The following is a 16,690-nucleotide window of genomic DNA, read 5'->3' as shown; positions in this document are numbered from 1 at the left end:
TTCAAGATCGCTCCCATCCTGGATTTCCTCCCAGATGACAAGAGGGCAGAAACGCTTGAAATCCTGCAGAAAGGTGAGGTGGCGTCAGACCACACCATCACGGTGGCCAGAGACATCGCCGACACCGGCTTTCGCCAGATGGGCAACAGCGTTTGCCTTCGCCAGCGCGGTTGGATCAAGGCTACTGATTTCCGTCAGGACATGCAGATCAGGGTACTGGACATGCCCTTCGACAGGAACAACCTGTTCGGCAAAGCAGTGTACGAGTCACTGCAGGCCATCAGGGCGGACTCTGAGACGACATGGGCCCTTGGTTCTCTCCATCAACGACGGCCATCCTATCGGACTTCTGGAGGCAAGTTTCAAGGTGCCTCCAAAGGATTCGGCGGCAGTGCCTCATTGTACCGCCAGGCAGCCCGCTCCTTGTCGCAGGAAGCCTACAGAGGCCGCAACAAGACAGGAGGACATTGTCATCGTCTTCAAGGAGACTCAGACGGTCCCAGTGCAGGATGATGCTCATCGCACCAGCGTGGCCGAGGCAGATCTGGTTCCCGTACCTTCTGGACATGTCAGCGTCCCCCCCTGTCAAACTGCTGACGGACGCGGATCTGCTCGCCAGGGAAGGAGGCACCATCCTCTACCACGACCCAGGGTTGCTGAACCTGCAAGCCTGGCCTCTGCAGCACTAGAGTTCGGAGGGTACGATATCCCGGCGGACTGCTAGGAGGTGCTTGCAAAGGCCAGGGCGTCCTGGACTCTTAAGTGCTATGGACACAAATGGAAGAGATTCTCTGTCTGGTGCTGTGCACACAAGATCAAACCTTTGCGGATTACGGCACTTCAAGTGCTGCCGTACTTGCTGTCACTGGCCAAGGCAGGGCTGGCACACACCTCCATCAAAATCCATCTGGCGGCGATCTCCCGCTACACCAGAACTCCGGGGCGGTCATCTCTGTGATCTCATCGCCTGGTGAAGGAGTTCATGAAAGGACTGTTCCGCTTGTTCCCGCCGGCCCTGCGTGGGAGCTCAACGTGGTGCTGACCAGGCTCATGGGCCCGCCATTTCGAGCCTCTGCATTCGGCACCATTGAAGTTCCTATCATGGAAAACAGCGTTTCTTGTAGCCATCGCCTCCGCACAACGAGTGGGAGAGATCCAGGCCCTCTCCTGTACACGTCCATATCTGACATTCCACGAGATGAGGGTAGTGCTGAGGACGCACCCATCCTTCATGGCGAAGGTGCCGTCGGACTTCCATCTCAACGAACCCTTGTTGTTGCCTGTTTTCTTCCCGTCGCCTTTGTCGCCGGCTGAGAGGCCTTTGCACTCGCTGGATGTGGCTAGAGCGCTGAAGTTCTACGTGGACCGCACAAAGAGTTTTTTCGGAAGACATCACAGCTGTTTGTTAACTTTGGCTCTGTGAACCAAGGGAAGGCCCTCTCGAAGGCTTCCATTTCCAGATGGCTCTCTGGCTGCATCATGCACTGTCACCGGTTGGCAAACTGACCATTGCCTGGCTGTCCGAGAGCCCATTCAACCAGAGCGATCGCTGCTACTACGGCGTTCCTTTCTGGTGTGCCCCTGCTGGACATCTGCAGGGAGGCGATGTGGAGGTCGACGCACACCTTCACGAGATTCTACTGCGTCGACCGAGCTTCCAGGGAGGAGTCCAGAGTCGGCTAGGCAGTGCTGCGCAACCTGTTCGCTTGAAGGTGAGCCTGGTGAGGAGGTAAGTGATGCTTAATGTTGAGTTGTAGAAATGCTTAATGCTGAGCCTTGCCACCTCCCGTGGTTGTGCATGTGTGTACTGCTATGTATTCTTGTATTCATGAGCATGTGAATCCACGCCAGACCCCATGCTGGAGAAGGAACAAGTTACTTACCGTAACTGTTGTTCTCCAGCATGGGTCTGGCATGGATTCACATGCGAACCCTCCCTCCAACCCATCTGCGGCTCTTCTCTTGGTCCTACTACCACTGTATGTGCTATCAAATCTGAAGATGGCTGCCAGAGGAGGGGCTTAGATAGAGGGCAGTCAATGGCTGGGGGCAGTATGACCCAGAGACCAGTGATTGGTTATTAGTAGAAAGGCAGTTCAGAAACGAAACTGAAACTGATTTTTCTTTACTGAGGATTCCCAGCCTGACGACGGGGAATATTCATGAGCATGTGAATCCATGCCAGACCCATGCTGAAGAACAACAGTTACAGGTAAATAACTTGTTCCTTCTTTTGGTGGCTTTGTGTAGTAGCCTGATCGCGGCGGCTCTTCTCATGAGGCACTGGAGGGCCCTGAAGGACCGATGCGACCTGAAGCGGGGGAACACTCGTCGAGGAGGAGCCACCGCCAGCAGTTGGTCTCCCCCCTCTGGGGGCTGAGGGGTGAAGTAATCCGCTATGCCCCCCAGGGGGCCCAGCATCCACGGCCCCCACCGCGGCACCGCCCGCCAAGCTGGGCTGCCAGTACTCGCCCCCGTCAGCCGGCAGGGATATGCAGAGTCCGCCGTGTCTTCCAGCCCCCCTCCCCGTTCTCCCCGGGATGACGCTGTAGGGTGGCCTGGTGATGGCCTCGAAGTGCTCCATGGGAGTGGTATAGGCAGGCTGAAGGGCGGCCAGAGCTCCCCCACACCGCTACTCTTAGCCGAGGCTCCCCGCCACCAGTCCCTCTGCATCGCTGCAATAGTTCGCCTAGGGCTCGTCCACCATTTTGTGATGTTCCGGCGGTGGCCGCAGACTCCTTTGCTCCTGCCCCGGGCTTCAAGCGGGCTCCAGCATCTCAGATTTTCCCGATCTGCACCCTGAGCTTTTCAAATGCTGTGTGTAAAGACCGGAGTGCGGGGGTCTGCACTTAGCCTCTCTATATGGTAGAGGGGAGGCACAGAGACCCCTGCCAAGATTCTCTATTTTGGTAACGTAGTCGAGCAATCAAGGCCTAGCTTCTCGGGAGGTGATGCGAACTGGTTCTTAAGTAGAGTGTAGTCCCCAAGCACCCACGAATGAATGTCCACACACTGTATCGGTTAAAACACAGTCTTTATATAATTAATATTCAAAGTCATATACACGATCACGATAACTCGCTTTGTGCTCTGAAAATCAACAATGGTAAATATGTACAGTTCTAAAGTGGTACCACTAACGTTACTCGATCTTATTAAAGTGCATACGGTCAGAATGAGACACAGATCAAAATAAAGAAGAAGCCAGCAGTAGAGAGAGGAAGGAAAGCAGGATGGTTGAGCAGTAGGCAGAATACTGGTAACTACCGTTAAACACAGCTCTGTGTGGAGATCCCCCCACCTGGGCAACCTATAGAAGAAAGATACCAGCCCAGTCCGTATATTGTTCACCCTTAGACTTCCCAATAGTTCTGCAACCCCAAAGTACCTTGGTGTTGTAGCGTTCCGCGTCGGGGAAATCGACAACCCTTCTTGAGTGTCCTCACTTTCAGGCAGTAGTCACGGGTTGTCAAACGTCTGACGGAGAACAGGTCGAGCTACGATGTTGAGGTGGCCGCGTCGTTCCTAGCGGTGCTCATTGACGGGGAAGTGTAAACCTCCTGCAAGGAAGAGGCGTGCGGGGCACCTCGGTGTCGATAATTCTGGACCGCAAAGAGTTGAAGAACTGTGGCCCAGCAAGGGTGTCGAGTCGTTGGCGTCTCTTGGTCTTTGGGTGGCTGGAAACCCACCGGTGGATGCTCCTTGGCGCGTCGACGGTCAAGCCTTCTCCAGCAGGAAACAGCGGCGACGATGTGGACGAGAGCGTCCTTGGATCACGGAAGTTTCTTAGGCAACGGGAGCATGGCGGCTCCGGTCGGCGACGGCTGTTGGCGACATTGGCGGACAACAGTCCGGGCGCTTCTCTTTGGAGTTCCACAGCAATCCCCGTATCGGGTCAGCAGCCTGTCGAAGGTCTGTCTACCAGGGACTTAGGCAAAGATCAGCTGTGCACGATGGTCCCTCGTAGCTTGGGAAGAGGGTGCCTTACCAGGTCCTCTCTGGGTCAGTTCTTGAAGCACAGCAGCTTTCAGATTGCGAAGGAGAGCAACAGCAATTCTTCTCGTCCAGCAGGGCTCAAGGTTAAGCTTCACTCCAGTTACTCGTCGTAGTGGACTTCAGCTTCTGAACACGATTCCTAGCAGTGAGAGGTCCCCAGATATACTGTTGATATCCCATTCATTCCACTGGGTCGCACTCAAGCATCCAATCACGACTATGGGCATTAAGGCAGGCAGTCAACAAATCAGGTACACGAGGTATTCAGGCCATTCGCTTCTCTCCCGACACTCGCAACAAGTTATGTGTATTGGGACAAGTACCGAGCCATTCAACACTCCAAGCTGCATTCATATCGGTTTCGGGCAGGGCTGTCTCAACCATTGTGTCGAACACCAGATACTAGACAGTCACAACATAGAATGTATATTCGTCACACACTCCATTCACCCAGGTCCCACCCACAGGCGTACCCACAACATACGGTTGTTGAGAAGGCTCCAGCCAGTCTGGTCGGCACTTCCCCACACTACCATATACGGAACTTCCACCCAACAGCCAGTCAGGGGGAAGGGACAGAGGCGGGGCTTCCCGGGACTTCGGGAAGATCAGGGTAACAGGTGATGGAAGGCAAGAGGCCATGGGGGCCATTTTGTCTCCATCAGCAATCTATCGATTCCAAGGACAGGGCCGGGGTATCCCAAAATGGAGGACGCTCATGGCACCAGTCACTTCAGCACGGAGCTGCCACCAGCCCGTACCCTGCTCTGTGGGTCACACACAGGTGCCCAAAAACATACACTAGGGGCACAGGGTTGTACCCCTACCCATGGGTGCCATAAGGGTATCCCAGGGGTCTGTTCACCAAACCAAAAGAGAGAGAGCTGCACCGCCAGGAGTCCCACATGAACTCCTGCGCGGAAAACACAACAGAACACACGATAAAAAGCAGTAAAGGACAAGGATACGGAGGCCTTGTCCCTCCGATGCATTTCCAGCATCACACCGTGATCAGCATTTTATTTCAAAATCACCTGCCGAAATACTGCATTAGTAGTCGAAGCCATGGGCTTCCCACGGAGGCCATTAGGAGAGCAACCACATCGCTGGCGCTCCAGGCCACGCCTCGACAAATTAACTTTTAAACCCACAGCACAACAGAAAAACACCAGAAACTGTCTGCAAAACCGTGGTGAAAAAAGGGGGAAAGGCTTAAAGGTTTTTTTTAAAGCCTCTCACTGTGGTCCTGGCGGAAACACAGGCACCGATTGGTACAAGATGTCAAGTGAGTCCTGCAACCAATGGGAAGAGGAGAAAGGCACTGAACCACCAGTACTGTAATTTAAAAGTAGGCAGCAGGAAAGGCAGAGTGTGGGTTGTACAGGTGATATCGCAGGAGGAGCTGAAGTGGGACCAAGAGACCATGTGGAAGATGGATGAACCGCGCAGCTGAATGTTGCAGAGTTGCTGGCAGAGCTTAGAAATGGTGAGGTGGTATCAGTGGTGTATAGTGTAGTGTAGGAATTAGGGGGTGCATAGAAGGCGGGAGAGTGAGTAGAGAAGTGAGTGAGAGGGTAGTAGTGAGAGCAGTAGTAGGGAGAGTGGTAGTAGTGAGAGATGGTAGTGGTAGTAGTGGATGGAGAGTAGTGCTGGGAAGGAGAGTAGCCGTGGTAAGAGGCATAGTAGTAGTATGGGTGGAGTATTAGTATGGTAGTGGTAGTAGGAAGCTGAAGGAAAGTAGTGACATTAGACGGTCGAGACGAGGACTAGTAGTGCAGAAGTGAGGAGAACATTAGTAGCAGTAGTAGTGCAGGAAGCATATCAGTGGTGGTGTAGGGAGAGTAGTAGCAGTACAATGAAAGTAGTGTAGCGCTCAGGGTCGGACTAGGACAAGAAATAGGCCTGGTCACCCAAAGAAAAGTGGCCCACCCCTCTCCTCAAAAAAAAGGCCTACCCCTTGCCTCATGACGCTTGACCTCTGATGACATCACCAGAAGTGATGTCATTTGACCCCACCCAAAAGTGACATCACAGGAAGCGATGACACACGACCTTTCACCCCTTGACAAAACAGGAAGTGGCATCAAATAGCATTGTTCCTAAGTACACTAAATTACTGTGAATCCAAGCGGACGTCCAAGGCCAAATGATAATGTTATTCTATAGCACTTACGCTTACGCTCTTTTTTTATAGAACACATATGCATACAATATCACCCAACCTGTGTTGGTAGTCATTTATTGACCTAAGAAGGATGAAAGGCTTTTTGGAAAAAAAAAAAACAAATTGGAAAATATATTTTTTAAATTTCTTCCAAACCAGCCCAGGCATGGGCAGATACCGGCCCCCACTCCCCAGTGACGAAAGGCTGAGCGGCCAATCCGTCCCTGGTAGCGCAAGAGTGGACTGGGTAGAGTGGTAGGAAGGAGGGAATGAAACATCAGAGAGACGGAAGAGAATGACGTGTGGAGCAGATGTGGTGGGTGGCGTTGTATGGAGGAGGTGAGTATGCCGAGCATGAGAGTAGAAAGGAGATAGAAGACTTGAAGATAGAATGGCACATACATACACAACTCTTTTTATAACTAACCCTTGCTAGTGAAGGACAGGTTAGAAAGCCCCTGATGGAGTTTGAGAGCCATGAATTCGGGGAACCATCTTGAGACAGGTTACTGGTTAGTAGCACTAACTCACCTTGGCTAGGGCGGGAATCCCATGGGCATTGAAAGAGAGAGATGACCCAGTGCCACTTCCCATACCTCTTTTCCAGCCAGTGCCTTTATGAAACCATCTGCCTGTCATAGACTGACTAATCCACACCCTCCAACCAGTCGACATACTTTTTGTTTTGACTGTCAATAAACCATATGAAACTTCTTGGTTAGCCTGTGAATTATTCAGGCCATCTGTAGCAGGTGTTTATGGCAGTAGTATCAAAGCCACAGCAGGGGTTGCAAACTGCACAAAAGAAGGCTGTGATACCGCTGGATAATGTCAGATGTGAAGAATCCTGATTAAGTGAGTGATATCTTGAAAGAGGTTCCCAGAGAATCTCAACCCCTTTCTGCCATTTGCAGAAGCCAACTTCAGTTTTGGCTATACACAAACATGCACTGTGATGATATAGAATATGGGACTTCCAATATTGTACTGTGCGAGAACTCTATCACGGTACGCCAAGCAGGAAGAACTAAACCTTAACCAGGGTAGTTAATAAAATAAAGCTCACAGAACTGAATTACTATAATTTCCACTAAGCAGTAGGACAAGCAGTCAAACTCATTGTATTCAGCTCAGTGACATTGACCAATTCGATATGCCCGACAAACGTTAGGCTAATCAATTGAAACTCTACGAAAGGGCCTTGAATAGAGAGTTAGTCTTGAGAAAGACCAAGGGGTGGAAACGCGTCTTGACTGTAATTTTTGAGGGCATGCAATGCATTACAGCTATGCTATGTAGCTATGTTTGAATATATTATGTCAAGGCACCTAATATATCACATATGGTATGATAGGAGGAGCAATTGAAAATATTGCGAATTAAAAAGGCAAAGATATATAATACTATGGTAAAGCGCAATCTGTTTTGTTGATAATCACTGTGCATCTATACTGTACTTGTTTGGCTTTCCTATGCTGGAGACTGTAGTGGTGCATTTGGTAAAGTCACATCTGGGACCAAATGAGTTCCTTTCATTGCTGCCTAATTAAAAAGTATAAAACAAGTGTGTCCAAAATGAAGGCTATTTCTTGTGGCTCATTGGCTTTGCTGTCTGTTCATACAGCCACTAACATGTCCAAGAAGCGGTACACATTATAGCCGTTTGTGGCAAAATACATTAAACATACTTTGTTTGGTAAGCTCTTGTGACATCAGAGCTACTTCTATATAAGTCCAAAATCTGTTTCACTGCTCGATACCATTCATAAGGAGTAAATACAATACAGGGCAACAGGAGAGGCTAAGGAACAGGAAGTACCACCTGAGCGAGCTGCATGAGGGCACCTCCTCCTGGAGGGTGAAGACACGCAAGAGCTTGATGCAGCTGGTGTTGTCTTCAGAGGAACCAAGGAGCCCATGGAACACTGCTTGCACAGTACTGGTTTGGAATCAGCTGGACTCGATCAAGCAAACCGAGGAGCACAGCCCGGACCAAAAGCAGTTAACCGGTGCCTGCAGTCCATGGCACTGATGAGGCCCACGGTCAACAAGCAGCCTGACACCAAGAGCTGACACAGGGAATGCTGGAAGAAGCTGGACTTTGCGTTCCCCGACTGCAGAAGAGACCACCTCCCCCGACAAGCGCCACCATGAGATAGATGTAACTCAGCTGCTCCTGGGAGCAGTGATGAGGGCACACAGATGTGTTAAAACCCCATGGTGTAAGCGATACAAATCCCCACAGTGTCTCGTTAAGGCACTAGAACAGGATCTGGAAAGGTGGGTGGGGCAGGAAATTTCTCTGATGGGATGGAACACGGCAGTCAAAATTAATCTACTCCCTTGCTTATTATACTGCTGTTCTTCCTTCCCAGTGGAGGTCCCGAAACCTACATTAGAGAGGCTCCAACGTAAACTCTTGGGATTCATATGGCAGGGTAAAAAATCTAGAATCCAAAGAAGGTGATGATGAGGTGTTCCAGGCTCATGGGCCTGGTGGTTCCTAATCTACTGAGGTATGCATAGGCGACACAGCTCTCCCATCTATTTACTTTGATGGCCGATGCTACTGCACCTAAAGGGATGGAAATTGAGCAATCCAAGGGTTCTCTTCCTCTCCGCTTTCTACCGTTCATTTGCCTCACAACACGTAAGCAATGACCGCATTTGCTCTCATCGACAAAAATACTTTAAAGGCATGGGACGAGGTGCTGCGGAGTAAAAAGATCACTAGAAGTATGGGCCCACTCTCTCCGGTCCTCTGTAACCCGGCCTTCACACCAGCTACGCATCCGTGGCATTTAGGCGATGGAAAGTGGGAGGTTTACTCACACTCAGACAACTATTTGTGGAAGGCCAACAGCGCTGATTTGAAGACTGTTAAAGGGAATGCAAATAAGTGCAAGCATTTATGATGGCCCATGGATTACAGCTACCAAGAGTAAATGCAGGCAGCTTGCATGCCAAGCGTTTTTTTTTAACAAGAAATTTGGAAAGTTTTCTTTGAAACCGGTTCTTAATTTCTTTCAACAGAAAGTAATACCTGTTCTTACTTATGGAGCAGAAAATGCCTTTGGATGTCCGTATGAGTTGTGGTCAACACTTGAAAATATCTTTTGCACTAAAGTGTTGGAATTGCCAAAGGGCACGTCGGCAGGATGTATACGGTATGAACTGTCTTTGATTTCAATGCATGATAGCTGGAACCTACGGTCACACTTTCGAAAAGCCAGGGTTGCAGAGAACATCCCACAATTCGAAATCTTGCACAGTGCTACTTCGGGCATCAAGAAAGACGTCTTGTCATTATGAATTAGACGTTGTGAAGGACTCCTTGAAGATTATGATATCAAGTTAGTAACTCTACATGAAAATCCAAATCTGGCAACAAAAAAAAATCTGGCAAGCCGATTGGGAACAGATTGGAGAGTTGAGAAGCTCAAGTAAACTCATGAAAAATGCCCCTGGTGAGGCAATGGGTTTCAACAGACTACAACGTTATGTGGAGTGCTTTCCTGATCAAAATTCAAGGAGATTGTATATGCTTTTCCGCCTAAACGCCTTTCAAACAAAAGAGCGACTTCGAACATGGACCAACAATTCCAACCTGTATCCCTCATGCAGGTTTTGTACGATGGAAATTGAGACACTGAAACACTTGTTGTTGTTCTGTCACGAACTACGGCCTGTCAGAACAATACATTTGGGACTCCTACCCTTAAAGCAGTCGTCTTGAAGTGCTGACGAATGGTGACAGAAAAAGTTTGATGGTGTTGGTATGAAGTTAATATTTTCAATGATTGACTCTTCTCTTGAAAGAGATTGAAAAATTATTGATTGTCAAAAAATGCAGTGTAACTTGATTCTAATATGTAAGGTTTCTGTGAGACTTTGAGAAAATTGACGAATGGATGATTAGCTTGAGAAGCGGTGGACTTTTTATATGTTGTATTTTAAAGGTGTGTATAAACCAATAAAATTAAATAAAACAATAAAAATAAAATCAAGGGCGTTTCACCGCTCGGAGTTGGATAGGTTCCCATACACTCGGATACGTCATTGGATCACTCACCCTGAAATAAGACAAAGGGCCACCCGCCCCTTGAGCTCACTGGAGCTAACCATCTGGGAAGGGCTAGATAAGGGCGGGATCTCGAAACTATATAGACTTCTCAGGGAGGACTTCCTAACCCCTCGCTGCCCAGATTACATGACTCGATGGGAAACAGATTTGGGCCACCAGTTGGATGATGTAGCTTGGTCACAGATTTGGGCTAGAGGCCATGCCTCATCTAGATGGGTGACAAATAACGAATGTGTGTTAAAATTATTGTTCCACTGGTATTACCCTCTGGCGCAGATTCACCATCTCCAGGCTACATTTCCTCCTGCCTGTAAGCGGAACTGTGGAGCACATGGGTCGTATTTTCATATGTGGTTTGACTGTCCCCTGATTTGTTCCTTCTGGGAGAACATTGTGCAGGCTATAAAGGGTATCGCGGGTAGTCAACTCCCGATGCGCCCGAAGACTTTGCTCTTGGGGGCCCGTGCAAGGAATATATCCGAAGTCTGGGGCCCAGGCACGGCTACTAACACACTTGCTGTTGGCTGCATGTATTACCATTGCCTGCTGCTGGAAAACATCTGCGAGCCCAGATCTGGGACTATGGTGGATTAAGGTCTGGGATGTGCTAGTGGCGGAGAAGGTGACGGATGCAAAGGAGGGAAAACTCCACCAATTTCAAGCAATCTGGTCGCCAATAATGGACTACGACCTCAAATTCCCGGTGTTGACATTCAAACGACATCTGGCAAAATTGTACTTGGGTCCAGGCGAGAAATAGTGAGTGGGATGGACTGGTCTATGTGGCGCATATGGGAGGTCATGGGGGACAAGGGGAAAACTGCGGGGTCCGGAAACTCCCCAATGAGTAAGAGGGATCCAAAGGACTCTGAATGTCTATTGTGCTTTACAGGTACTGAATGTGTTGTTTTGTCAACTGCAATTGTTACTCCAACCGTTTAATAACCAATATATAAAAAAAACAAATCCCCACAGTGAGGTGAAAAACAGAAAGACGCTGGTCAGGGATGATGAACCAAGAAACCCTTGGGAAAGTGAAATCCAAATCACTGCAAGCAGGGGGTAAGAGAAACACATTTTTACAGCGGGGTGTGAAACAGGAAGACCCTTCTCAGGGTGAAAGCCACAAATGCTGCACTTACTTGGGCTCACACTACCCATGGGTGGTTGCACTTACCCTGAGCACTTCTCCATGAGTATTAAAGCACCTCTCCCTCACACCCTCCCCTCTGCACTTGCACGTTCTGAACACTCACAAGGCATAGTAGGTTTGTCTACCCTTCCCTTATTCTCATTATTTGGTTGTACTTTCATTTTAATTATTTATCATTGCTGTAATTCATTGTCTACCTCCCCTGTCCCCATCCTGTTTTCCCTGTGGGTGCATAGAAACAGTTTTGCTAATTGTATAAGCTCCTAATAAGTGACCAATAAATAAATAAAATAAAAGAGAAGGAGTAAGAGACTGAATACCTCACAGCAGGGTGAGAAACCGGAAGACCCTTGGAAGGGTGAAAGCCAAACGACTCCAAGAAGGTGTAGAATAAGTGCGATGAGAGGGTGGCGAGCGAGACAGATAACCCCTAAGTCAACGGAAACTCACCATACTCCAGAGTGGAGAAATCCACATTTAATTAGCAAAGTCAACCACTGTTCTACAAGGACAAAGAGAAAGAATTAAAAGACATTTGTACTGTTACTCAGATCCGTTCTTCTAGGCACAAGGCCTGGAAACCTACAGAGAGATATTTGACTAAAGGTTAGAAGCCAGCCACCATTTCAACTACTAAGGAAGAAGTCCTTAAGAGACCTGTTTTGATCAACTTTGTGTTAGTCCTTTGTATTAGTGTTAGAGACCGTATTTAGGTTGGATTAGGCTTTTGGGACAGAGGCCTTTGTTAAGATTGTAAGACTTACTGACGAGCACCAGATTTCTTTATTTCTGTTTAGATAGGGTTGAGATATACTTTAGAGATAGGGTTAGAATTGGCCTTCTTCTTAAGTTCAATAAAATACAAGTATTGAACCATGACATCGTGTCTGCCTCTTGCGTCTGACTTACAACAATACATATATGTTGTGACCAAGTTCCTTGCCTCACTGCTTTGGTGGTTGGTTGTGTTGCCAAGGGCACTGGGTGCCCCTACAAGCAACATGATTCTGGGCTGGGGTGCAGCTTCTGGAGGATTTTCTGTCTACTCCAAATATGCCATGAATGGACGGCAGCAGTTCATCTCAGTGCAAGTGTAGATCCTCCTGCCCCTTCAAGGGAATCGTTGATCAGCAGTTCTTGCTCACTTTGCTCCCCTCTCGTGGTTGCAGAAATAGCAGGACCTGAGCTGGGGCACACATCCAGCAGATATTTAGCACGGGGAGATGCCTATTGACATCATGGAGACCCATGTACAAGTGCACTTTCACAGAGTGGACACCCACATGCACTTGCAAACCCCATTAGTCTTGCTTTGCAAACGTAGAAGGTAAGATTTTTTGAAAAGCCTCCACAGGTTATACAAACAAATAACGTGCAACCTCGGAGCTTAACTGGCACCCATGTGTGCTTGTACTTATATGGGAAATCTGTTTTGTAGCAAACATTTTGTGTTTTCATGCATTTTCAGCATTATTTAAAGCATTAAAACACTGCTTTCCAGGGGGCCTTGGTATTAACTTTGTTGGTGCTCTGGGAGTACAATTTCCCTACAGAAAGTTCTGATCTTCCAGTGAGGGTAAGGTGACTATTAGGAACACTCCTTTAAAATTCCCTTGATGGGTAACTCTGCTACAGTATGTTTCCTGCTGCTGGTGAGTTGTGCATCTCTCCTGTGAGTTCATGTTTCAGATCCTTGAGGCTGGTGCTGTTGTTGGGACGTATTCTGATATTGGATTCTGTCCTCGTGTTGTGAGGCTTGGCATGAGTGAGCCTGAATCAGGTTTAAGGTGTATAAACTGCACATTATCAGGGGATGTAAGTGAATATAAAAACGAGCATTTCATGCATTGATTTAATTGCATGATCAAATGCAATAATTGCTTTGGAAGGGGTTTGTCATGATCCAGCTAAATGTCTTTCTAATTAAAATAATAAAAGAGCAGCAGACAAGTAGAGAATTAGCCTCACACAATGTATAAATGTTAACACAGCTCTAGGTATATTAGTTGTACGTTTGGTAATGCATGGCCGAGGCATCCGTCATTTGTAAAAAGGCCCTGTTTACTAATGACGGATGCCTCAGCCATTCATTGCAACATTTGAAAGTACATGTTGGGTCACATTTTATGTACATCCTTGCAGTGTTATTTACTCGCACTTAAGTATGTACGTACGGTTACAGATTAATTGGTAATGCATAAGGCAAACGTATGAGGAAATTGTCCATTTGTATCCTAAATACCATGGTAGGCATGGCTAGCAACCTGTTGCTAATTGTAGATATAATAAATCCAAATAATTATCAAATTAATATATATGCCTTAATATCATTCTGAAATGCATAACACTGATGGGTCTTTATGGAAGGTAAATATTCTTTTGTGATTGCCTACATGTGAAATAGGTAGGAGTTGCTAGTTGTGTAATTCAAGTGATTTCTAAACCAATGTTGTTTGTTCTAAACGTGGTTCTCTGCTCTTACCCCAAAAAATGAAATGTATTTTCTCAATTAAGTAACCTTTGATTGATTGGATCCTAGATTACATTTTAGACAAAATAAATCTCTTCTATGTATGAATATTTAATCTTTCATAATTTTAGTAACACAGACTTTGGTTAAGAGCACATACATTTACTGTTTTTCATATTTGGTCTAATTACTCAGGACATTCCCAAGAAATGCCTCCACACAGTATGAACCGAGACAGTTTCCAGTGGAGGAACAAGATCAACACTTGTCTTCGAAAAGTATGAAGGATTTTCTTAACTCTGTGTCTATGAGGTAACTAATTGCTGTCATATTTCTCTGTTGTATTTAAAATGGTATAATAATTGCTGAGCCACAGTGTCTTTCTAAAGTAAGTTATGCAGATCTGTTACAAACGTTACATTTTGAAACAACTGGCATCTCAAAATTGATTATTTCTCAGGAAAACAATGTCTTCCACTGGCCTTACATGATCACATGTATGTGCCAAAGAGGCACTTGGTGTTATACAATCCTAGTGTCCGGTATTTGAGTAGGCAGTTTACATGCACAACTGTGTACTCCTATTAGCTTCTCTATTCTCCAGCCGAGAAACCTCCCCAGATTAAATTGCTTTAGAATCTTCCCAAGCATTTGGAAATGGTTCCATAGATTTTTTAATGAACGTTTCTCCATAGCCCATTATTTTCCTCTAGACTTACATTGATAAAGGACAGAAAGTATGTAAGACTTAGTGTTTCATATCGCCTTTTGTATATTTACCTTTCAATGGATTGTGTCCTCCCACGTATTCCTCATCCTATGATAAATTAGCCTTCCAGCTTCAGCTGCTTCGGAAATGTTTTTGACAGGGGGCGCTGTGTGCCATCTCGTCGAGTTGATGTCCCTCGAGAGCATCCGTTTGACTGTTGACATCCTCACCAGTATAAATAGCACACGCAGCGCCCTTTGGCTTCAGTTAAATTTTTTTCGAGCTAATGCTTTGAAGAATTATGGCGCACTTTGGTTCTTCAGTGAACTTTCTCAGCTATTTTCGATCTACGAAAATGTCTTCCCCGTCGGCTCCATCAACGCCTAACACAGGCTTCAAGAAGTGCCAAGACTCTAGATCGAAGATGTCGATCACCAACCCCCATCGCATATGTCTGTGGTGTCTTAGTACCGTTCACCGTACCTCTGACTGTAACTACTGTCAGGCGATGACCGAAAAGGCTCTGAGGGAGTGTAAAGGTAAATTGACGGTGTGGAGGTTGCCTTCAAAGTCTCCTTCGAAGAGTTCCAAAAGAAAGACCAATGAGTCGAGGGATTCTCCTTGACGGAAAAGATCTAAGAGATCTCGATCGAGAAGTCGATTGCGACATGCTTCGTCTTCTTCAAAGGCCAAGAAACAGCGTCACAGGTCACATTCGACCTCTAGTGAGAACTCAGCCGAGGTAATCAAATGTCCAACCAATTCGGACTCCTCAGCAAAATGGGATTCATTTCGTAAAGAAATGCTTAAAATCTTCGAGAAGGCGGCCCGACCCCCTCGAAGGACAGGCAGAAAGCCCATGCTCTTGTCGATCTGCATCAAGACGACAAAAGGAAGTCGAAGACGAAACCGAGCCATAAGTCGGTACAGCATCAAGAAAAATCATGATCCGATGAGAAATCGTTGAGGGCTTCTACAAGCCAGGAATCCAGTCCATCGAAGGTTCCTTTGAAAAAGCATAACAAGTCGACAACGCTGTCACCTTCATGAACACTGTAGACATCAGAGCCGTCGACACCAGTTTCGAAGTCAACTCCGACAAAATCAACTTCGAAGTCGTTGTCAACGATTACTTCGAAGTTGTTGAAGCCAAGGTTTTCAAACCCTTGCCAAACATTTTTTTTTTAAAGTCTTTAACCTCTATCTATGAAAATAATGAACCTTCAGATGATAACGCACTACCATTTGGGTTACAATATGGCTCCCCTAATGTGCCAGAGAAATTAATCTCAGAAGAGACTAGGTTAAAAGACTTGTATGATAACCTTCAGTCAGCTTGTGGTTTAGATAACTCTCCCGAACTGGAATTTGGTAAACCAGATCCTACTGACCACGCTGTCTCCTCATATAGGAAGCTGATCAGCAGGGTGATAGAGTTTGTAGGTTGGAGCAGTCCTACTCCTTCTTTTGAGCAGGATGACCTGACAGATATTTTGGATCAGGGGCCCCAAAAAGATCCAATTTTGCAATTTCACACTGCACTAAAATATAGGATTTCAGCAACTTGGGAGACACCAGAGACTGCAGCTGCAGTGAATACAAAGTTTGCTAGGCAATATAGGCCATCCAGCAGTGACTTAGAGTACTTAATAAAACATCCAACACCAGAAAGTTTGGTGGTTTAAGCTGCTAAATCTACTAAGCAATCAGCATACCCATCTATCCCTCCTGATAGGGATGATACGAGAGTAGATGCCTGGGCGAGAAAAATATTTTCTGCTGGTAGTATGGCATTAAAGTCACCTAACGCAACTTGTACACTATCAAAGTTTTAGTTTACGCTATGGGACTGCATAGCTATGGCGGCTGACCACATCCTGTAAGGTGAAGAAAGAGACATCTTCCTGGCTATCATCAAGGATGGTAAGGAGGCAATGGGTGGATGCCTCTAGTCAGGTCTGGATACAGCAGACCGCATCAGCAGATCCATGGCACCTAGCACAGTGTTGCGCAGATTTGCGTGGTTGAGCAAGTCCGCATTTGCTCCAGATGTGCAGTCTAGACTCCTCAATATCCCCTTTGATGGCTTGAAGCTGCTTGGTAGCAAGGCTGAT

The 16,690-nt window shown here is 47.0% G+C and overlaps 1 protein-coding gene across 1 annotated transcript in view; it reads left to right on the top strand.

The window, feature by feature from the left end:
- The window catches only part of DNAI3 (dynein axonemal intermediate chain 3), a 2,012,519-nt gene that overhangs the window by 642,068 nt on the left and 1,353,761 nt on the right, over positions 1–16,690 (top strand). The window contains exon 8 of the mRNA XM_069641699.1: positions 14,063–14,179. Coding sequence (XP_069497800.1) covers positions 14,063–14,179 — 117 coding nt within the window. The remainder of the gene's footprint in view (positions 1–14,062; positions 14,180–16,690) is intronic.

This window comes from Ambystoma mexicanum, chromosome 1q, assembly GCF_040938575.1.
Source record: "Ambystoma mexicanum isolate Mex_15411 chromosome 1q, UKY_AmexF1_1, whole genome shotgun sequence".
NCBI lineage: Eukaryota > Metazoa > Chordata > Amphibia > Caudata > Ambystomatidae > Ambystoma > Ambystoma mexicanum.
The sequence above is the reverse complement of the archived record's forward strand: the minus strand, read 5'-3'. Positions and strand labels throughout refer to the sequence as shown.